Genomic DNA, 23,903 nt, shown 5'->3' with positions numbered 1-23,903 from the left:
TATACATGTCAATTTGGGATCATCAATGAACCGGACTCAAAGTAAAATAAAATAAAACAGAAACAACAAGCTAAACTTAATTTTTTGAGTACTTTCCACTCACTGTTAGAGCATGTGAGCAAAAGTTCTAGCTTTGAAGTTTAACACATTGAGTCAACTAGAACTTTCTTTGGAAAATTCTTTCCAAAAGCCATTTTGGGTAAAAAATAAAATTAATTTTAAGAATGTATTAACATCTAAAATAGTTTTGCCTCAAGCACTTACATATAGTATATTAACTGAATAAATGTATAAAGAAATAGTTCTGGAAAAAAAAAAAAAAAGAACCAAACATATCTGTGCGAGAAATGGAGATCGCAAGATACTTTCTCTTTAAAATTCAGGGCATCACATGCCTTAAGTTAAAGAACTACATTTATTTTAGCAAATATGCCTGTATTTTTTCTATATATGATTTTCTTTGACAGTCCCTCTGTGCTATTATACCAATACTCCACTGTAAAGAAATTTTTTCTTGCTCTGATCACTTATCCTACATAAAGGAAAATAAGACGTAAGTTTAAAAAAATCTTTGGAGAAGGAAATGGCAACCCACTCCAGAACTCTTGCCTGGAAAATCCCTAGACAGAGGAGCCTGGTAGCTAGAGTCCATGGGGTCACAAAGAGTCAGACACGACTGAACGACTTCACTTTAACTTTTCACTTAAAAAAATCTTAATGTGGGATAAATCTAGTTCCTTAGTTACAGCTAAAACTTTTGCTTCTTTTGTAACTTTTAAAAACAGAAAGTGGTGCATTCAACTGTCATTTAAATCTGTCAGAATATCTCTCATTTTCTCATAAGGAAAAATTTCATAGTGATTTCAATCTAAACATGCACACAGACACACATACCCACCCACACACAATCTTGACAGGTTCAATTTAGATAATTAGAATGGGGAAAATAGCAACAGATAGGATATAATGATAGGCAAATAAACATGAAGGGATAAGCTGATGGTTAACAACCTCCTCGGGGTAGCAGAATGACTTCTAAAACTTCAAAGAAAATACAGATGCCTAAATCCCACCTATGTGAACTGATTTTAAATTTCTAGAGAAGAAAATTAGTATGATTTCTTAAAAGGAACCAAGGTAATTTATTATGTCCTGCAAAAAGTGCAGGTTAAGATACCCTAATCGATGACAACTGATAAGTGCATCGTAAGCCAAATAGCAGCCCAGTAATACAACTATACATTACCTTAATAAAAAAGGTGCTCTACATCATGGATGTGTCCCAGGTGGCACTAGTGGTAAAGAACTCCCCTGCCCATGCAGGAGACTTCAGAGACACAGCTTTGATCTGGGTCAGAAAGATCCCCTGGAGGAGGCCACAGAAACCCACTCCAGTAATTTTGCTTGGAGAACCCCATGGACAAAGAAGTCTAGTGGGCTATAGTCCATGGGATAACAAAGAGTCAGACACAACTGAAGTGATTTGGCACACACACATATCATGGATAGTAATACTTGATAGAGAAAACTACAGATATAAAGAACTGTGAAGTCTGAACTAGTGTATATAATAGCAAATGACAGTTTGAAGAAAAAAGCCCAGTTAAACAAGTAAAAGAAAATTCTTGTTCCTTGTAGTAAACAATCTTAGATATGGCATGTTCCTATGGCAAGTATCCCAAGATCTCCATTTATTTTACTGTTGTTAATTATCAGGATAAAGGATTTCTTAAATCATGACATGAAAGAAAAAAATAAATACAATGAAGTAAATATTATAGGAAAAGTTGGCATATGTAGCACATTAAGCTAGTGTTAGCGTTGTTTTCTTCTGCACTTTAGCAGAATTTCACATGGCCTTTCATTCATCATGGACTTCCCTGGAGGCTCAGATAGTCAAGTGTCTGCCAATAATGCAGGAGACCGAGGTTTGATCCCTGGGTTGGAAAGATCCTCTGGAGAAGGAAATGGCAATCCACTCCAGTACTCTTGCCTGGAAAATCCCATGGATGGAAGAGCCTAGTAGTAGGCTGCAGTCCATGGGGTTGCAAAGAGTCAGACATGACTGAGTGACTTTACTTTCTTTCTTTCATTCTCAGTCTGAAGCAACCTATTTACTTTCTTCTTTTTAATTAATTATTTTATTTGGAGAATAATTACTTTCTAAATGAATAAAAGAACAATGACTTTTTAGCAGAAGCCCAGGAATATGAAGGGCTAGACCATGATCGCTTTCTCTTAAATAGACATTTCTAAAACAGACTGAAACAAGCATCCACACCGTATAATTATGAGAAGTAAGCTAATTAATAGTCAGCTGTAAGACAATGATAAGCCATTAAAATTGCTATACTAGAAAACTGATATATTGAATGTTATAATAACTAAATTACAAAAATTTATTGACAGCATCATCATTGTTGTTTTTGTTGCTCAGTGGCTAAGTCACATTCAACTCTTTGGGACCCCATGGACTACAGCATACCAGGATCCTCTGCCCTCCACCATCTCCCGGAATTTGCTCAAATTCATGTCCACCGAATCAGTGATACTATTATTATTAGCCATGATCAAATTCATTATCTCACTGGGTCCTCACAATACTTCTCTGAATAAGTTCTATGTTTTATTCCCTCATATACTTATAGGGAAATTAAAATTCATATATAATAAATTGCCGGAGGTGACACTGTTAGTAAGTACCAGAGCTAGGGCTTAGATCAGGTTTATATGACTCAATCAAACAGCTCTACTAGTAGAAATTCTTAGGACTCCTAAAGAGGAAATTTTTGCAGAGATGCAAATTTCTTCAGGAATTTAGAGAATAAAAATGTATGAATTATGATATAGCATTATTCAGATCAGATCAGATCAGTCGCTCAGTCGTGTCTAACTCTTTGCGACCCCATGAAGTGCAGCACGCTAGGCCTCCCTGTCCAACATCAACTCCCGGAGTTCACTGAGACTCACGTCCATCGAGTCAGTGATGCCATCCAGCCATCTCATCCTCTGTCGTCCCCTTCTCCTCTTGCCCCCAAAAGTAGCAAAAGATAAGGATATTAGTACACAATACATAATAATAGAGGCTTCCCCTGAAGCTCAACAGTAAAGAATCTGCCTGCAATGCAGGAGACAAGTGGAACACATCACATAAAGGAAAAAAAAAAATTTTTTTTCAACAGAGATGTAGCATTGGATAATATCCTGTGGCCTTTCATGATTTAAAAAAAACAACAAACTACAAATAAAAATGAAATTTCCTCAACCTAATAAAGGCCATCTATAAAAATCCCACTGATAACATCATACTTAATTGTTAATCAATATATACATATATATTTTGCAGCTCTTATTAATATTATATTGGAAGTCTACCTGGGAAATTAGGTAAGAAAAAAGAAATGAAAAGCATCCAGATTGAAAAAGAGGAAGCAATCTCTAGCTGCAGATGGCATGGTCTTATATATAGAAAATCTTACAAAATCTAAACAACTATTAGAACTAATGACCATGTATAAGAACAACACACAAAAACATGGCAGCACTGAACAATCTAAACATGAAATTAGGAAAAACAATTCAATTTAGAACACTGTCAAAAAGAATAAAAGAATATTGAAAACTATAAAATACTGTTGAAAGCAATTAAAGAAGATAAACATAAAGCCATTTCAGGACTATGGATCAGAAAACTTAATACAGTTAAAATGGCAATACTCCCTAAATTGATCTACATATTCAATGAAAACACAATTAAAATCCAACTCGGACTTTTTAAATTTACACACTGATTCTAAAATCAATATAAAAATGAAAGTGACCCCACCCCAACGGGGTTCCCTAGTAGTCCAGATGGTAAAGCACCTGCTTGCAATGCAGGAGATCCAGATTCGATCCTTGGGTTAGGAAGATCCCCTGGAAAAGGAAAATGGCAACCCACTCCAGTATCCTTCCCTGGTAAATCCCATGGACAGAGGAGTCTGGCAGGCTACAGTCCATGGGTTCACAAAGAGTCTGACATGACTGAGCAACTAACACACACACCGCTCCGATGAGGATGACAAAGGGCACCTCATTACGAACTGGTAAAAGGTCAAATCTAGGCCCCCTTAACTAGCCTTTGTGGGCAGGGCTTGGAGTTGGGCTACCGTTTGCTCTCTGGTATTTGGTGGAATTAGAATGTTTATTATCTAAAGCAAGTGGAAGCTTTCCTGATCTTCTGGATAGAAAGAGTAGGTTTTTCTTGGGGTCTACTGTCTGACCTCATTGATACTTCTGGGTTGATTACTTCTCCAGTACCTTGTATGGGGCAAATGAGGCAAAAAGAGAAGCAAAATATAATAATTAGCACATGAACTTCTCATGCATGAATTCATGATGGAAAAAAACAAAATTGTTTCTTTTCTTGTTCCATAACAGGCCACAAATCATCAACATTTACATTACAAAGACAACTAACCAACCAAGAAAACATTGACATTTTTCCTATCTAAATTACTTTAGTTTTTCCATAGTACTATGAAGTTGTCAGTATCATTCTAAGACACTTTGGTTTCTAAAATTTTATATAATAATTATCAGATATATCCTTTGTAAAAATACTATAGTATCTTTGTGCAAAATGTGAAGCTCACCAATAAATCAATACAGAAGGTTATATAAAAAGTATTTACACTGAAGTTCCATGCTATAAGAGAATTTATATAGTTTACGTATTAACTGACTTAAGTATAATATGATAAATATAACTTTGTAAAATACTTGATTTGATACCTAATCCTTTTAAGCAAATTGAAATAAATACATAATGCCTGAAACTTCTAAATTCTTTTTTTAAATAAGCATCCCATAATGATATGAGACAAAGAGGTGAAATGAGTAGCTCTCAACTAATTTTCTTTAAAATATAATTTACAAAATATATTTGCAAAGTTGTCACATATGCTTTTAAACTCATTATTTGCCAGTGTTGAAAGTAATACACTATAAACATGTTTTTAGCAAAGGAAATATGTAGAGCCAGAACCAAAAAAATTTTAAATATAAAATACTAAGTTTTTCAGAACAACACAACAATGTAAGTACTTTCACAACATTTAATTTAGAATTCATAAATATAAATAAGTAAAACATAAATTCATCCAAAAATACATCATATAATACGCCAGGAGAATTATGTAAATTCCATTATTTTAATTCTTCCCACCCTTAGCCTTAGGACAAAAGAGAAGATGGTTCAAAATAGATCCTATACACTTTCCTCCAACTCAATAACTATAAAGCTGGTTTATATTAGTAGAATGAAAAATTCCCAACATTATAAAGAAAAGAGCCAATAATCACAGCTATAAAAAGCAGACGTTTTAAAACAGCCTTCTCAAGAATGGCACAAGTTTCTGTATTGGGTGTGGTCATAAAAATGACCTTCCAGGTCCCAAGACCTATCATCTACCAGACTATTTTAATACCTTCAATTTTTTTAAAGTGTCTTTCACTTAAAATCTAGATCTATTTATTTTATTACTTTTATTCAAATGCTTGTTATGGGAAGCTTTTTGACATTAAACTGTCAGCTAATTAAAATGAAATGAACTTCTATCTTGTCTAGGGATGAAGTTGAATCAACAAATAATGTCTACACTCCACATATAATAGAAGGATTTTTTTAAACAGTTATTATAATAATTAACAATAAAAAATAAACTAATGCCTAATTATACAGGTAGAATTAAGCCAATTATGGTGCATGTATATATACATATATGTGTGTGTGCATGTGCATGTGTATAAATATAGAATGTAACAGTCTAGAACAATGACAAAAATAGGATAAGTTTATATATACTGACATGAAAATATATATTGACAAGTAAGTATAGCAAGAAACAAAAGAATAGATTGAGTAGAACATATTTCTAAAAGCAAATCAAAATTATATAGCATGATATGAGTAAATATGTGTGTGTATGTATTTAAAGAGAAATCTCTAGAAGGATGAATATCAAACCATTCACATGTGATTACTGGGGAGAACTGTTGTAATTTGATTTCAACAAGAAAGCATTCCTTAATTACTTTATGGGAAAAAATGATCTAAAATGAAATTTAGGAAGGAAAAGATTTTGTCATTAAACTCTGAATTTGCTTTAAATGTTTAAGTTTATGCTGCTACTGCTGCTGCTAAGTCGCTTCAGTCACGTCTGACTCTGTGCGACCCCATAGACGGCAGCCCACCAGGCTCCGCTGTCCCTGGGATTCTCCAGGCAAGAACACTGGAGTGGGTTGCCATTTCCTTCTCCAATGCATGAAAGTGAAAAGTGAAAGTGAAGTCGCTCAGTCGTGTCCGACTCTTAGTGACCCCATGGACTGCAGCCCACTAGGGCTTAGCTTACTCAGAATAATACTGAGTATATCATTGATATTGATACTTACTTAATGTCAAATCTATTTAACTTGTTTAAAGAAAAAAAGTATGACAATAATTTTCAGATTTATATATCTTTTTTTCCTATAAAAGTAGAATCACAGTAAAGACCAAAAAAGCTAATCCAGCAATTAATTCTATAGCATTTTGCTTTAAAACTTCAATCTGTGTACTCAAATATTCCATAAGTTCTCAAATGCAGAGCAACATCTAACATTACCTTTGTAATTTACCAAGTACACTTTCAATGAGCACTATTGATCAACAGAAAGGAATTCCATATGAAAATATAATAACAATTCTATAATTTGTGATTATTTGCATATACATAATGTTTTTACTAAAATCTGCCAAACTTTAAAAGAATAAAGGAAACAGATTCTCAAATAACTACCTTATATTCATCCACAATAATGCTGAGGGCTTCATGACCCGCTTTCCTCATATCTTCCAATTCTTGTTTATGCTTTTCCTGAAAGAAAATAAGAAACTAAGCTATGATTTGTTTTTGTTTTTTTTTGTTGTTGTTGCTGTTGTTTACAAAATAACACACCATTGACTTTTGCATTTATAAGTGATGTGAGTGATTTGTGGCACACCAATGTTGAAGCTGAAAACAAAGAGAAACCCATTCAAAAAAACTTTGTTTAAAAGCATTCTGAAGATAGCAATGTGAGATTAAAGGGAAACCATAATTGAGAAAGGAAAACCATGCTCACAGGTAAGATAACCCAAGGCAATGGTGTTATCTCTTGAGACATCTGGCAACTGTGGACCTGGATCTAGAGACAGGAGGCCCTGTGTCATCCAAAAAGCCAGAACCTTTTTTTTTTCGTTACTTCTCCAGTAATACACACATGTCAACAGTTCAATATGTGACAAAATTTGAGAACTACTAGATTAAGGAGAACAAACCCTCATTCTACCTTCCAAGGAAAGGAGAAGCTGAACTCTCTTTGGAGAATGTTAACATCCTACAGAACCTTTCCAATTTTTCAAACACAATGTAAAGCTTTTAATGCAAATTATCAGAAATGATAACAGATGAGACCAAAGAAACATAAAATAGAAAAGACAAAAGAAATAGACCCATGGGTGATTCAGATATTAGTTATCAAAAAGTTTACAATATTTATGAATAAATACACACAAGAAAATAGAGAAGTGGGGAAAGTGGATAGTACAGAGAATTTCTTCAAAGAATTGGAATTCATAAAACAAATTCTACAACTCAATGTGATAAATGAGGTAAATAATAGGTAAAACAGCAGAAAGCAGGATTAGAGGACCAAAAGATAGGGAAAACCTACAGCAAAAGAGAAATAAATGATTGAAAGTATATTAAAAAAAAAAAAACCTTTAAAAAGACAAGAGACAAAATAAAAAGACAAATATTTATGTAAAACAATTGTTAAAAAAATAATCCAAAGAAAGAAGAAAAAATAAAATCTAGCAAGACAGGAACAATAAAGTGATGAAGAAAATAAAAAACAAAAATTTCTAATATTACTCATGAATTCAGGATATTATACAACCAATAGATTTTTCTAAACAAATAGTAAGATATTGTTAAATATTACAGCAATAAATATGAAATTTTAGGTAAAATGAAAAAACTCCTAGGGAAAAAAAAAACAAAACTGAAAGAAGATGAAATAAAAATTCTGAAAAATTTTGTATGTGTTTAAAAAAAAAAGTACCTATCTTATATTAAGAACAAAATAAAACTTCTGACCTAGAAACATATAAGTGCAGATTATTAAAAAGGTTACTTTTAATAAACAATTAATAAATAACAGAACTCTTACACAAAATCTTCCAGAGAATGGAAAAAGAGGGAATATTTCCCCACATATTTTACTAAGAAAGCATATCCCTTATACTTCAATCTGCAAAGATAAAATTATGAACCAATCTCTTTTATGAAAACAAAAACTAAAATTCTACATAAAATATTAGTAAATGGAATCTAGCAATAAATAAATAATACATCTCAACCAAGTATGATTTATTTTAGGAATGTCAGGTAGGTAGAAGTGATGCACACCATTTCAGACCTGAACCACAAAACCTCCAACAAATCCTCCACACACTTCCTTTGTCCCCCACTATTTGCTTGCTGATGTCATTGCCCTGGATGACAATTAAAGCCATGTGCTGTAAACAGCAGGAGGGCCTCTGTCAGCCAGGGACTCTGAATGACTACATCATCACCTCAGTGGACTTGGTGAGCAAATTAATGATATTTAGGAAAAAAGACAAGAAAAACAGTTCTTGTTCATGTATTCTTGTGAGAGTATGTGCCAACTTGGCTTGGTCATGGCCAATTCTATGCGACCATATGCTCTGTAACCCTCCAGGCTTCCCTGTCCATGGGATTCTCTAGGCAAGAATACTGGAGTGGGTTGCCATGCCCTCCTCCAGGGGATCTTCCTGACCCTGGGATCGAACCTGCATCTCTTATGTCTTCTGCATTGGCAGGCCGGTTCTTTACCACTAGTGCCACCTGGGAATGTTACCAATTCCTCATTTATAAACTGCTTATACTTAACTTATTCAAGAATTGTTATTTCATTATCAAATTCTAATTGCCTTTTCCAGTATATAGCTTTATGTATCTTTCTCTAGCTAAATCACTCTTTACCAAAAAGCCTAAACATAAAGGACCAATAAGGGCCCTTGATATAGACACTGATTTTTCTTGGTATGATTATCAATCTATGGCTCATGGCAGCAATCTTTTTTTAAAGTCATTTTCCCATTTCTGTGAGAGTTGTTTTCATTTCAGTTGCTCAGTCATGTCCGACTCTTTGCAACCCCATGAATCGCAGCACTCCAGGCCTCCCTGTCCATCACCAACTCCCAGAGTTTACACAAACTCATGTCCATTGAGCCAGTGATGCCATCCAACCATCTCATCTTCTGTCATCCCCTTTTCCTCCTGCCCTCGATCTTTCCCAGCATCAGGGTCTTTTCCAATGAGTCAGCTCTTTGCATCAGGTGCCAAAGTATTAGAGTTTCAGCTTCAACATCAGTCCTTCCAATGAACACCCAGGACTGATCTCCTTTAAGATGGACTAAAGAGTTGTTTTAGTCAAAACTAAATAACAAAGCAGCAAAATCCAATCACCTAGTAAAGCAAGCTCATACATTCTATTATACTAAAAACAAGCAAACGCATGTGGACAGCACCACCAACTCATCACTTTCGAACTCCCATTCAGGTCAGGTTATCTCACTAATGGTATGTGACTTTCATAAAGGCACCTAGGAGGGCAAAGGTATCAATTTCTATGATGAATAATAACATAGATTTTGTTTTTCTTAGTTTTCAAGATTTAAAAAAATAAAGAGAAACAGGTATTATGACATTTTCTTTTCACATCACATTCGAACATCTTAAGCAGTTCTTGAGAAGCATATACTCTACCTTAATGCCATTGATTAATAACAAACTACGGAGAAGGCAATGGCACCCCACTCCAGTACTCTTGCCTGGAAAATCCCATGGACGGAGGAGCCTGGTAGGCTGCAGTCCATGGGGTCGCTAAGAGTCAGACATGACTAAGCGACTTGACTTTCACTTTTCACTTTCATGCATTGGAGAAGGAAATGGCAACCCGCTCCAGTGTTCTTGCCTGGAGAATCCCAGGGATGGTGGAGCCTGATGGGCTGCCGTCTATGGGGTCGCACAGAGTCGGACACGACTGAAGCGACTTAGCAGCAGCAGTAGCAGCATATAAAATAGGTTACATGGGCAAACAAATTCTGGAAATTAACAATATGTATTACAATATTAAACCTCCTACAAACCGAGAAGCAAAGAAACAATTTAATTTTACTAAAACCAAGATTTTTCAGACTTAACTAATTAAATGTTAATTTACTTTTTTCTCTCATTGACAATACCTATTACCAACTAATCTCTTTAATTCAGAATTGAAATTTAGAACCAAAAAGGTCCAAAAGCTTTTTAGTGTTTTACAATCTAAAGCAAAGCAAATTCATTTAGATCTGCTAAATGAAACAGAATATATTCTACTTTTACATCATTATTTAGAAATTGAAGATGAATATGCACCATTTCAATAACAAAGTTTGACCATTCAGCAACTATGGTTCTGAATAATGACATGAACCATTAAAAAGTATTGGAGTGCTATTAAAGGAACACACAGAGTACAATATATTAAGCAATTCATATAACAGGTCTTTCAAATAGACATTTTATAAATGATAAAAATGTTCTATGACATATTTTATTGCAGTTGAAAATAAACACTTAACCCATGGCTACATCTTCTTACATCAAAGGAACAGCAATCTATTGCTTTGCACATGCCTTAGAATACAGCATGTGCTAAGTTGCTTCAGTTGTGTCTAACTCTGTGCAACCCCATGGACTGTAGCCTGCCAGGCTCCTTTGTCCATGGGATTCTCCAGGCAAGAATACTGGAGTGAGTTGCCATGTCCTTCTCCAGGGGATATTCCCATCCCAGGACTGAACCCGAGTTTCTTAATCTTCTGCACTGGCAGGTGGGTTCTTTACAACTAGCGCCACCTGGGAAGCCCCTTAGAATACAGTAGCTATTGACAAATGCTTGTTGGATTATGCTGAAATTCTCATTATTGATATCAGTTCAGTTTAGTCGCTCAGTCGTGTCCGACTCTTTACGAACCCATTAACCGCAGCACACCAGGCATTCCTGTCCATTACCAACTCCCAGAGTTTACGCAAACTCATGTCCATTAAGTTGGTGATGCCATCCAACCATCTCATCCTCTATGATCCCCTTCTTCTCCTGCCTTCAGTCCTTTCCAGCATCAGGGTCTTTTCCAATGAGTCAGCTCTTCGCATGAGATAGCCAAAGTATTGGAGTTTCAGTTTCAGCATCAGTCCTTCCAATGAATATTCAGGACTGATTTCCTTTAGGATGGACTGGTTGGACCTCCTTGCAGTCCAAGGGACTCTCAAGAGTCTTCTCCAACACCACAGTTCAAAAGCATCAATTCTTCGGTGCTCAGCTATCTTTACAGTCCAACCCTCACATACATACATGACTACTGGAAAAACCATACCCTTGACTAGATGGACCTTTGGTGACCAAGTAATGTCTCTGCTTTTAAATATGCTGTCTAGGTTGATCATAACTTTCCTTCCAAAGAGTAAGTGTCTTTTAATTTCATGGCTGCAATCACCATTGGCAATGATTTTGGAGCCCCCAAAAAAATAAATGATAGAAGACTGAACAACACATACACCAACTATAAGAAATGAAACTATAGAATACATCACCCAACAACAGAATACACATTATACTCAAGTAGACATGAAACAATCTCCAGGATAGACTACATGGTAAACCACAAAACAAGTCTTAATAAATTTTAAAATACTGAAGTTATACAAAGCATTCTCTTCAACTACAAGGGAATGAAATTTGAGATAACAGTAAAAAAATGAGAAAATTCACAAATTTGTAGAAATCAAACAACATATTCCTATGTAACCCATTAGTCAAAGAGGAAATCACAAGGGAAATTAAAAATCTATATTAAAAAAAGAAAACATCAAACCAATAACCTAACCTTTCACCTTAAGGAACTAGAAAAAGAAGAATAAACCAAAGCAAGCATAATGAAGGAAACTAAAAGAAAATAAAGAAAAGAATAGAAATCAATAGAGAAAATCAACTGGACCAAAGTTGGTTCTTTATAAAAAATCAGCAATACGACAAACATTCATTGACCAAGGCAGGAAAAAAAAAAAAAAAAGAGATAAGGGATAAGTCAAATTAGTAAAATTAATAACAAGGAAAGGGCTTACTACTGAACTTAAAGAAACAAAAAGAACATACAAAAATATTATGAACCACTAAAAGACCCTGATGCTGGGAAAGATTGAAGGTAAAAGGAGAAGAGGGTAGCAGAGGATGAGATGGTTAGATAGCATCTCCAACTCAATGGACATGAATTTTTGCAAAGTTTGGGAGAAAGTGAAGGACAGGAAATCCTGGCACACTACAGTTCATGGGGCTGCAAAGAGTCAGATATGACTTAGTGACTGAACAAAAACAACATGCCAACAAATTAGATAACAAAGTTGTAAGGCACAAATTCCTAGAAATATGCAAACTACCAAAATTGACTCAAGAAGAAACAGAAAACCAAACAGACCTATAACAAGTAAGGAGACTGAATCCAGTAATCAAAAACACTTCACACAAAAGAAAATCCTTTCTTTCAAATGACTTTAGTGGTGAATTCTAACAAATGTTTACAAAAGGATTAACACCAACCTTTCTCATATAGATGAGAAAACATGCCCTAACTAATTCTATAAGGCCAGTATTACACTAATGCAAAGCCACACAAAGACAACACAAGAAAAAGACAAAGCAGTAAGCAGAATCCAACAGCATATTTAAAAGTCTATAGCCTAGGACCAAGTGTAAGTTATCTCAGGAATGTATAGGTGGTTCAACATATAAAAATCAATCCATTTAATATACCACATTAAAACAATGAAGGAAATAAAAGCCTGCAAGATTATCTCAGTACCTAGAAAAACAGTGACAAGATCAAGCTAACTTTCATGATGAAAATATTCAGAAAATTAAGAACAAAAAGCAATATCTTCAACCTGATAAAAGACATTGTGAAAATCCCTTTTTCACTGTGGAAGCACCATTTTACATTTCAACCAGCAAAGTGGAAGGGTTTCAGTTTCTCCACCTCCTTACCAATACTTATTTTCTGAATTTTAATTACAGCCATGCTGGTGGATGCCAGTGGTTTTGACTTGAATTTCTATAATGGCTAATGATGTTGAACATTTGTTTCTTTGGAGAAATAGCTACTCAGTTTCTCAAACAGCTGAAATCATATTATTGATGAAAGACTGAAGACTTTCCCCTAACATCAGGAACAAGACAAGAATGCCTACTCTTTCCAACTCCATTAAACAGTATACTGAAATTCTAGCAAGGGCATCAGGCAAGAAAAATAAATAAAAAGAGTTCTTAGAAATTATTAGATTAGAAATGAAGAAGTAAAACTATCCTGATTTTCAGAAGACATGATTTTACATATGGGAAACTGAAAAACTATTAGGTCTAATAAACAAAATATTATTAAATACTATTAAATAAACAAGTTCAACAACATTATAAGAAACAAAATTAACACACAAAATCAGTTGTATTTCTACACACTTTCATGAACAATCCAAATATGAAATAAAGAAAACAATTCCATTTACAATAGCATAAAAAAGGTTAAAATACTTAGAAATACTTTTTTACCAAAGAAGTGTGAAATTTTTACACTACTAACTATAAAACATTGTAGAGTCTTAAAAAATAGGAAGGACATCCTGTATTCCTGGATTTGCAGATTTAATATGTTAAGTGTCACCACTCCCAAATTTTATCTATAGATTCAATGCAATCCCTATCAAAATTCCAGTGACTTTATTTTGAAGAATCAGACAAGCTCATCCTAAAATTCATATAGAATTGCAAGTGATTATAAGTCGCTAAAATAATTTCAAAAAATAAAGCAACGTCAGAGGACTTACACGTCCTAATTCCAAAACTGAGCAAAGGGCTGCAGTAGCCAAAACAATGTAATATTTGCTTAAGGATAGAGGTTCCAGTGGAAAATAAAAATGAGTGCTTCAAAATAAGTTTATGTATCTATAAGCAACTGATTTTTGACAAGAGTAAACATGTCAGTTCAATAGGGAGAGAATAATTCTATCAACAAATGATGGTGGGAAACTGGACACACATGCAAAAGGCTAAACCTGGAACCCCAACTCACATGATGTATAAATATTAAAACCAAATGAATCAAATTCCTGAATCGAAAAGATAAAACTACTAAATTCTTGTAGGAAAAGATAGGTACACACCTTTATCACCTTGGATTAGGTAACAGTTTCTAAAACTATGACACTAAAATATAAGCACAAGCAAAGAACCTAAATACCTAACTTAAAACTTTGTGCATTAAAGGATACTACTAAGAAAGCAGAAAAGAAACCCACTGAATATCTGTAAAAATATCAACAGATCTAAGATCTATTATCCAGGATATATAAGCAACTCTTGTAAATCAGCAACAAAAAGATAACCAAACTTTGAAAATGGGCAAAGAACTTGCGTAGCTATTTCTCCAAAGAAACAAATGTTCAACATCATTAGCCATTATAGAAATTCAAGTCAAAACCACTGGCATCCACCAGCATGGCTATAATTAAAATTCATAAAGTAAGTATTAGTAAGGAGGTGGAGAAACTGAAACCCTTCCACTTTGCTGGTTGAAATGTAAAATGGTTCTTCAACACTGAAAAGGTTTGGTAGCTTCTCAAAAAATTAAAGGTAGATTTAATTAAACATAGACTTACCAAATGTCCCAGAAATTTCACTCTTAATTATACACCCAAGGGCATTGAAAATATACATTTACACAAAAACTTGGACACAAACGTCCACATGAGCATTATTTAATAATAGCAAAAAAGTAAAAACAATGTAAATTTTCATCAACTAATAGCTTTTTTAAATGAAGTATTATCCATACAAGTGAATATTCTTCACCCATAAAAGGAATGAAATGATACATGTTTTAATATGAAAGAACCTTGAAACCATTATGCTATGCCGAAGTAGCTAGACACGAGAGGCTGCATATTCCATGGTTTCATTTTATGAGGAAATGTCCAAAGTAGGTAAATAGGTAAAATAGGTAAATCCAGAAACAGAAAGTAGATTGGCAACTGTCAGGCGCTGGGGGAGAAGAGACCTAGGGAGCAACTGCTTAATGCATTCAAGGCTGCTTCAGGTGATGATACTATCTGGCCAGTTAGATACTAGTGACAGTACAACAATATTGTGAATATACTTAAAAAAAACACTGAACTATATTTTATATCATTTTAAATGATGAATTATACGTTCTGCAAATGTTACATGAACGCCAAAAAACTACACTGGTGGAAGAAAAAAATAGTATGTTTGTGTCAATTTAATTTTCTTTGATTTTGCTATTTCATTTCTAATTTTGTTTTACTCTGATCAGAGAATGCTGGTTTTAAAATTTTACTTCTTGGAATTCACTGAGGTGAAATATTTCTCATAAACAACCAAGAGAATAATAATCTTTACGTTTCTGATTGCTGAGAACCATTTGCAGCTTTTAAAATAGAAAACCAGTTAGCTGTGCTGATTCATACTTTATTTTAGTATTCTAATTATCTTACATTATTTTGTTGGCATATAGTGTGTTTTTTAAAACGTCTGTCATGGATCTAATTTTATTTTATATTTAGATTGACTATACAATTTATTTTCCAAATTGGGTCACTTTTGAGAATAAAAGGAGTTTCTGTTAATAACTGCACTGCTGCTGCTGCTGCTAAGTCACTTCAGTCCTGTCCAACTCTGTGCGACCCCATAGACGGCAGCCCACCAGGCCCCACCATCCCTGGGATTCTCCAGTCAAGAACACTGGAGTGGGTTGCCATTTCCCCCTCCAATGCATGAAAGTGAAAAGTGAAAGTGAAGTCGCTCAGTTGTGTCCGACTCTTAGCGACCCCATGCACTGCAGCCTACCAGGCTCCTCCGTCCATGGGGTTTTTCCAGGCAAGAGTACTGGAGTGGGGTGCCATTGCCTTCTCCCTAATAACTGCACTAGGATAACAGTATAAATATAGACTATCCTGGGAAAACCAAAAAAGCAGAGTCACTGGAGTTACAGATTTCCAAGGTATTATTTTGAAAAACACTTTGTTTAAAGTCACTAGAAGATGTCTCATAATTGACTGTTACTGCTGCTAAGTCACTTCAGTCGTGTCCGACTCTGCTCGACCCCACAGACGGCAGCCCACCAGGCTCCTCCGTCCCTGGGATTCTCCAGGCAAGAACACTGGAGTGGGTTGCCATGTCCCTCTCCAATGCATGAAAGTGAAAAGTGAAAGTGAAGTCGCTTAGTCGTGTCTGACTCTTAAGGACCCCATGGACTGCAGCCTACCAGGCTCCTCCGTCCATGGGATTTTCCAGGCAAGAGTACTGGAGTGGGGTGCCATTGCCTTCTCCCATAATTGACTGTTAGGGGTCTATTTTTTCAGGTATACATGTACATTTTCAAAATAGGTCCCAGTCTTCTTTCATATCATGTAAGGTGGTTGAATTACATTTTTCATACAGTTCTGTTTCACCTCTTTAGTCTTCCTCTTCGGGGAATCCAATTACACACATACTGGATCGGGTAAAAACGAACATACTGTTTGTTTTCTATAATTATTCCTTTCTCTCAAATTCTTCTTCATTTATGTTAGTTTTCATTTTGTCATGCTTTATTATTTTTTTCTTTCTATACTATTGCATTCCCTCTTTTATTCCTTCAGGCTTAATCTTCATTTTGGGATTTTTTTTCTTTTATGTCTTTTTTCTATCAGCTATATCTTATTTGTTCTTTTCTCATTTCTGAACTGTTGTTCTATTTCTGATTTTTCCTGCTGTTCAAATGCTTCCATCACTGTACTCAGTTCCGCAGCAATCCTTTTCTCTTAACCATGTAGTAGTTTACTCTGAGTTGAAGTTAGCCTGAAGAACTTCCTCATGATTCTAGGGCTTCCTCTTCTGTTGCTATTATAAGGTTTTAAAAAGAAAAAAGTGTTTTTCCAATGCAGCGACTTCTTGAGTACTTTCTGATAAATGCTTTCTCTGATACCCTCCCTACCAGTATCTGAACATTCTCCCCCTTCAGTGTCTGTCCGATGCTTTACCATCCTCCTTAGCATGGATGACTTTAAGATGGGTACTTTCTCTGTGTATTTCCAAAAGAAATGAGGGCTCAGAGACTCAGCCAGCTTTAGCTGCTGTCCTCAGTCCTTCCAGATCCTCTACTCTGAGTGGGAACTGCTTCTTTTGGCATGGCAATACTTGGGTCTCTAGGCCCCCAGAACCACCCTAAATCCCCTTTATGTTCCCCTCCATCACTCAAGCAGGGATGTGAGAGACATGCCTATCTTGTTGCCATCAATGGTTCAGCTCTACTAGCTTCTGCACCATAAGTCATATAAGCATAACTGACATCTATTTTCCTATTCAAGATGTTACTTATGGACTTTTCCCCCTTAACTACCTTAGACTAGTTTTTTTTTTTTTTTTTTAAGAAAATATAAAAAGATTCAAAAATCATGTAGCCTCTATTGCTGCCAATCACCAAGCCCAATCCACCCCTCTTCCTTCTTGAAATATTTTCTTCATTCGTTTCTTCTCCTTCTCAGTCCATCCTGTTTGCTATTCTTCACTGCCCCAATCTCAAACTGCAGGAGTTCCTGAGAATGAGACCTCTTCTTTAACTTGTTCAACTGATAAATAAACTTAAATATCATCTTTGTACTACTTCTTAAATTTTATCCCCAATTCTGCCATAGCTAATCCTCAGATTTCTTTATCTAGCTGCCTCTTAAGCTCTTTACATGTATATCTAAAAGAAATCTCAAAATTAACATGTCCAATGTCAAACCTTTTATTTTCCTTTACTAATCTTCCCTTCCCTCAAAAAAATTCTGAAATCATTTTTAGTTTCTCTCCTTTTTTCCCATCACAATCCACAAGTAATATGTCACAAAACCCTACTGGCTTGATGTTCATTTTTATTTCTTTAACAAAGTCTTTAACTTTGTTAATGTCAACAAAGGCTAAAACACCTGATTAAAATTTCTTTAACAAAGTCTCTAGCAATACAACTGTGTGCCAGGCACTGTTCCAAACCCTTTGCAAATATTGGGTCATTTATTTACTTATTTAAACCTCCTAATGTCTCCATCTCATGATCTACAATCTGGACAGTTGTCAACATCTCCACTGCTACTTCTCTAGTCCACACTACGATCATTTCTCAACATCCCTGCCTCTTTGATTCTACCCTTCTTCCAAGACTGCAGCAAAAATAGTCCTTCAAAACTTGAAAGTGAAAGTGAAGTCGCTCAGTCGTGTCCGACTCTTTGCAACCCCATGGACTGTAGCCTACCAGGCTTCTCAGTCCATGGGATTTTCCAGGCAAGAGTACTGGAGTGGGTTGCCATTTCCTTCTCCAGGGGATCTTCCCAACCCAGGGATTGAAGCTATGTCTCCCACATTTTAGGCAGACACTTCACCCTAAAACTTGAGGGCAATCACAAAGAATGTAATTTCTATGATGGCATAAATTGTTCACCACAGTATCCGTAACATGTAAAATATTACCAGGCATAGTGTGGGTACTCAATAAATATCTGTTAAATAAAAAAATATCACACATCTGACTACAATTTCTAAGCTTCCACATTACTGCAAATAAACTCTATAATCCCTCTCATAGCCCAAAGTTATACCCCTCTCTCCCTAAATCTTCCATCTGTTGTCACTGGCCTTCCTCAAACCATTATAAGCACATTATTACCATAAGGCTATTGAAGTTATTTGCTGTGTTTGATATACTCTTCACCCCAGATATCACACACTCATTTCCTCTGAATACTACTCAAAAACCATTGTACCAGAGGGATGCTCGATGACCACCCTATATAAAACAGCACACACTCATCATTGTCCACTAATCATGCTTTATTTTTATTCATTGCACTTATCACTACTTACTGTTTTGTACTCTTCATTGCCCATCTTTCTCACATACTGCGGAAGATAATGATGATACTCTTAACCCTATGGCACTTTGGAAAGTGAAGAAAAGACTGACAGTAAGGAGATTTCAAAATCTGACATTAAGTTCAATTTAGGAAGGCGAAATTTCACTTGCCATTGAACATACATATCTCAAACGGCACCTTGTATATAATGTCAGTTCACTAAATAAGGACTGAATAAAGATGAGATTGAATGGACAGGATCTGAAGGCCAAATACATTAGGTAAGTAAGAATGGTGCTCAACAGAGAGAGTTATTTAAAATCATAATAAGAATTGTTAAAAATGTATTTAAAATTTGGTCTTCAAAAAGAAGGCTATTTGATAGATTCACATATCTGTTTGTTGAGTGAATGAATGAATGAGATTATGATCAATGTTCTTTTTCTGATATAAGCCCAGCATGTAAATTAAGAAACATCTTTGAGCAGGTTTCTTTACCTATTAAATAAGAGAGTTGGATGAAATCATTTCAAAAATATACTACCAACTCCTGACAGACATGTGTTTGAGAAAAGTCCAGAAGATAGTGAAGGACAGGGAAGTCTGGTGTGCTACAGTCCATGGGGTCGCAAAGAGTCAGACACAACTTAGCAATTGAACAACAATGAATAACATTCTATGATATCATTGTATGATACTGTATGTTAAAACTAGCTAGATAAATCAACCCACTTTGCTTACTTCAAAGTTACTGATGGTAATCATACAACTACATTGTAACAGACCAGGCTTCCCAGTTACCAAAAGAAAAACACAGGAATAACCAAATAGTCATACATGGCCTGAAATTCTTATTTCAAGAAAATAGAGCCAAAAATTTACAACCTATGTTCAAAGCAGTCAAAACCAAATCTGACCACAATGATAGCTTTCTTTCAAAATGTCAAACCCCAAACCATCATTAGAATGGGAAAATTCAGGAAAATGCCCTCACCTTAAATAAAGCTACAGAGTTTCTAAACAGGACTTCAAAGGTAAGTTTTTTCAATGCATTTATTTTACAAATGAGGAAACTAAGGCTGAGAGACCAAGAAATTTGTTCAAGATCACTGAGTTATCAGAGAGGGCAGGGCAAAGGCTAAATCACATCTTCTGATCTGCCAGCCTGATGTTTACTAAAAAATATCATGACAAAGACTGAACTATCTGATATCTGAGTACATTCCAAACTGCTTTTTAATAGATTTGCTTTCTATAAAAACTCATTAATAAATAGACTAATCTGTCATAAGTCACTCCTTCTGAAGGACATGAGTTTGAGTAAACTCCAGAAGATAGTGAAGGACAGGGAAGCCTGACATACTACAGTCCATGGAATTGCAGAGTCGGACACAACTTAGCAGCTGAACAACAATGAACAATATCTGATGAAAATAACACACAAACTGATCACTCTTGGTAAAAATGAAATGGTCATTCATCAATTCATTACTGTCAACCAGAAATTCTGGTCTGACAAAAATGTGAAAGGTGCTTTTCAAATGTTACCAGAAGCACATTAACCAATTCTCTGCTACCCACAATCACCCAATATCAATCCTTTGTCAAAATTATTAAACATACATTAAGTCTAGTATTTTAATATGCCTGCACGTTTGTTGCTGAAAAATTATCTTTGATTGAATACACGGGTAAATAGGAACCACAAAATTAACAAATATAGATGTTTCATGGGAAAATGAGAAACTGGCAACTTTAAAAAAACTTTAAAATCTCATTGCTATATTGATGGCAAAACTCTATTCAAATATTTGAATCACAATTCATGCAGAAAAATATTTTTAAGCCAAAGCTTATGGGAAAAGCTGATAAACACTTAACAATTCACATTATTATTGGCCATTAAAAAATCCAGTAGAACCCATACTGTGTGCTGTGTGCACAGTCGCTTCAGTCGTGTCCAACTCTGTGCGACCCTATAGACTACGGCCTGCCAAGCTCCACTGTCCATGGGATTCTCCAGGGAAGAATACTAGAGTGGGTTGCCATGTCCTCCTCCAGGGGCTCTTCCCAACTCAGGGGTCAAGGCCATGTCTCTTATGTCTCCTGCATTGGCAAGCAGGTTCTTTATTACTAGTGCCACCTGGGAAGCCCATACTAATCATCTCTAATAAATTGATTGATGCATAGTAGCAGGATCCTCTCCAGTAAAGATGGTAAAAGGCAACATTTGACTGATGTATTTGGAATGAATTATTACAGTAGTTTAAAAAAAAACTTGAGAAGGACAGAAGGTAGGAAGCAAGGAATGGAGGGAGGGAGGGAGGGACAGAGGGAGAAAGGAAAATTCACAAGTCCAATCCACCATTCTACTTCACCTATTAGAAAGCAGTTGCTTTTCACTTTCCAAATTCTTTGGCCAAGAACAAGTCTATAATTAGGCTGAGCATAATTAGTAGAATATAATTAGCTAATATAGCCTGATTGAGAAAAGTTTTCTAATTCAGGTGTCATCACCACTCTCTCTCTGAAGCCACAAGATTATATCCCTTACAAATCCACTATATTGGGTAAGGCAGTCATAACCATCTCCAGATATTCCAAAAGGAAATTTGCAGGGCAAGAAATCAAAATAAAAATAGTGGGATAACATCTAACCAATGCACTGAAAGATTTGGAGTGAGAAATGGTATAAACTGCTCCCACCAAAATCTGAAGAATCCAACATATGGCCCAATTATAAATGTCAGAAAAGCACAAAGATGAAATTATCCCATAGGAATCCACTTTGTCAAAACAGAACAAAAACAATAAAACACCACCTCTCCATCTCTTACTGACCCCACATTCAATAGCTGCAACAAGCCTAGTTGTGTTCTATAATAAAGAAAAGTAGGTTTCACTGGCATGATGCAGCAAAGTCTTTCCCATTGAATGTACGTTTAATCTTTGCCTCCTTGCCCCCTCATTTCTTAGTTTCCCTACACAACCAGTAAAAACAATACATGACAGGATCCTTCAAAGTATTACCAAGTCAGTTTCACAGGCTAACTCAAATTCTTAGCCAAATATAAAAAGGGAGAAAAAAAATAACACAAGCATGGAAGAATCAGCCTAAAGGTAAAGTAATCTTACATATGGAAATAAAGCCTTAGTGCCATAATCAACTGTATCCAGTACTGAAACAGACACCCTTAATATGTATGTCCCATTAGCTTAAGATTTCCAAAATTTTTCAAAGAGTTAATTTTCATGTCTGGCCCTGACCCACTAATGGCCAACTTAGCCCACCTGTATGGATTTCATCAGCACACAGAACCCAAACTATTGGCTCTGTGTCCCCCTCTCAGTCAAAAAAACATAATGAAACAAGCTTCTTCTCGAACTTTTCTAACAGATACAATGGATGATGGTATGCAAAAAAAGTCCCATGATGTCTTCACACCAGCACTGAGGTAACTGACTTTCCTACATGCCACCTTACAAAACGCAAATGTGACAACGTCACATCCATGTCTAAAGCAAACTTTTAGGAAAGAATTAATACCTTCAAATGAGAAATGAGTAAGCAGGCCATAGCCGATTTAGTTTAAAGATGAAAACAACTACTCAAGTGCAATCCGTAACAGAAGATGGTATGTTTATAGCAGTGCCATTATTGTTGTCACTATCATTGCTCTGTTAACAAAACAATTTCTCCACCAAATATAACCCATTAAAGAATAAAGGCCAAATCCTTCAAAGCCTGAGAATTTGGCCCCTTGCATAACCCTGGCTAAATTCTTAGCTAATTTGTTGATTGGATTGGCATTGCTCCTATTGCTACTTCAATGTCACCTTATTATTTGCTCCAAAGGGAAAGGCAGAAACTCCACTCTGTGCCACATTTAAAACAAATTACTATTTATTTTCAACTTTGTTAAAGTCTTCAAAGGCAAAGTGCCTTGAGAAGCAGATGCTCAAAGCTAATTCAAGCCAAACAGAAAGAAAAGAAAGGAATGGAAAGGAGAAAGGGAGAGGAAAAGATGATGAAGGAAAAGGAGGAAGGAAGGAAGAAAGGAGGATAAAGACTGGGAAAGAAGGAAGAGCAGACAGCTTGCAACAGTTAATGGGAAAGACTTATGCCTTACGTATACATCTACAAACATTACCCCACCATTCAGTAAGGATATCAACATCATCAAATTCTAATTTCTTACAACTTTTCTCATTTTAAGCCTGCTCTCCAAAGTTTGGCTATATTTTAAATTCTTATAACAGAAAGGGACTTTCTAACAACACTATCTCTCAAAATAGTTAATATCTTGATGGAGAAAAGAAAAATGGCTTAATAATAAAAGTCATTTTTTCATGTTTTCATCATTTGTCTTCATATTCTGAGTGTTTCTATCCACATATTATGATTTGCATTCACATTTTAAAATACACTGAGATTCACCTTTGGTGCCCTGCAGTGGATTGAACTGTGACATCCTCAAAAGAGATAATCTCCTAATTGCTAGTATCTGTGTATGTAATTTGGAACTAGGGTCTTTGATATCCCAAGATAAGATTACCTTGGACACAGAGTGAACCCTAAGTTCTAAGATTAGTTTCCCTATAAGAAAGGGGAGTGAGACTAGTGAAGAAGGAGGCAGAAACTGACTTCAGCTACTTCAAGGCACAGAATGCCAACTCCAAGAACATCACTGCCAACATGTTCATTTTAGACTTTATTTCCTGTATCTGTGAGAGAAAAAATTTCTGCTATTATCAGTCATCAAGTTTGTTGAACCTAGTTACAGCTTTAGGAAATACAGGTTTCATGTGAAATGTCAGGCTTGATGAAGCATAAGC

The 23,903-nt window shown here is 35.4% G+C and overlaps 1 protein-coding gene across 5 annotated transcripts in view; it reads right to left on the bottom strand.

The window, feature by feature from the left end:
- CCDC91 (coiled-coil domain containing 91) overlaps window positions 1-23,903 on the bottom strand; it is a 395,228-nt gene that overhangs the window by 171,832 nt on the left and 199,493 nt on the right. For 4 of the 5 annotated variants that reach the window (XM_027541619.1, XM_027541623.1, XM_027541622.1 and 1 more), the window contains exon 7: window positions 6,819-6,896. The exons of the other annotated variant lie outside the window; for it this stretch is intronic. In XM_027541619.1, the coding sequence (XP_027397420.1) occupies window positions 6,819-6,896 (78 nt within the window). The remainder of the gene's footprint in view (window positions 1-6,818; window positions 6,897-23,903) is intronic. 5 annotated transcript variants of the gene reach the window in all.

Source organism: Bos indicus x Bos taurus, chromosome 5, assembly GCF_003369695.1.
Source record: "Bos indicus x Bos taurus breed Angus x Brahman F1 hybrid chromosome 5, Bos_hybrid_MaternalHap_v2.0, whole genome shotgun sequence".
Taxonomy (NCBI): Eukaryota; Metazoa; Chordata; class Mammalia; order Artiodactyla; family Bovidae; genus Bos; species Bos indicus x Bos taurus.
Note: the sequence above shows the minus strand (reverse complement) of the source record. Positions and strands in the feature narration are given on the sequence as shown.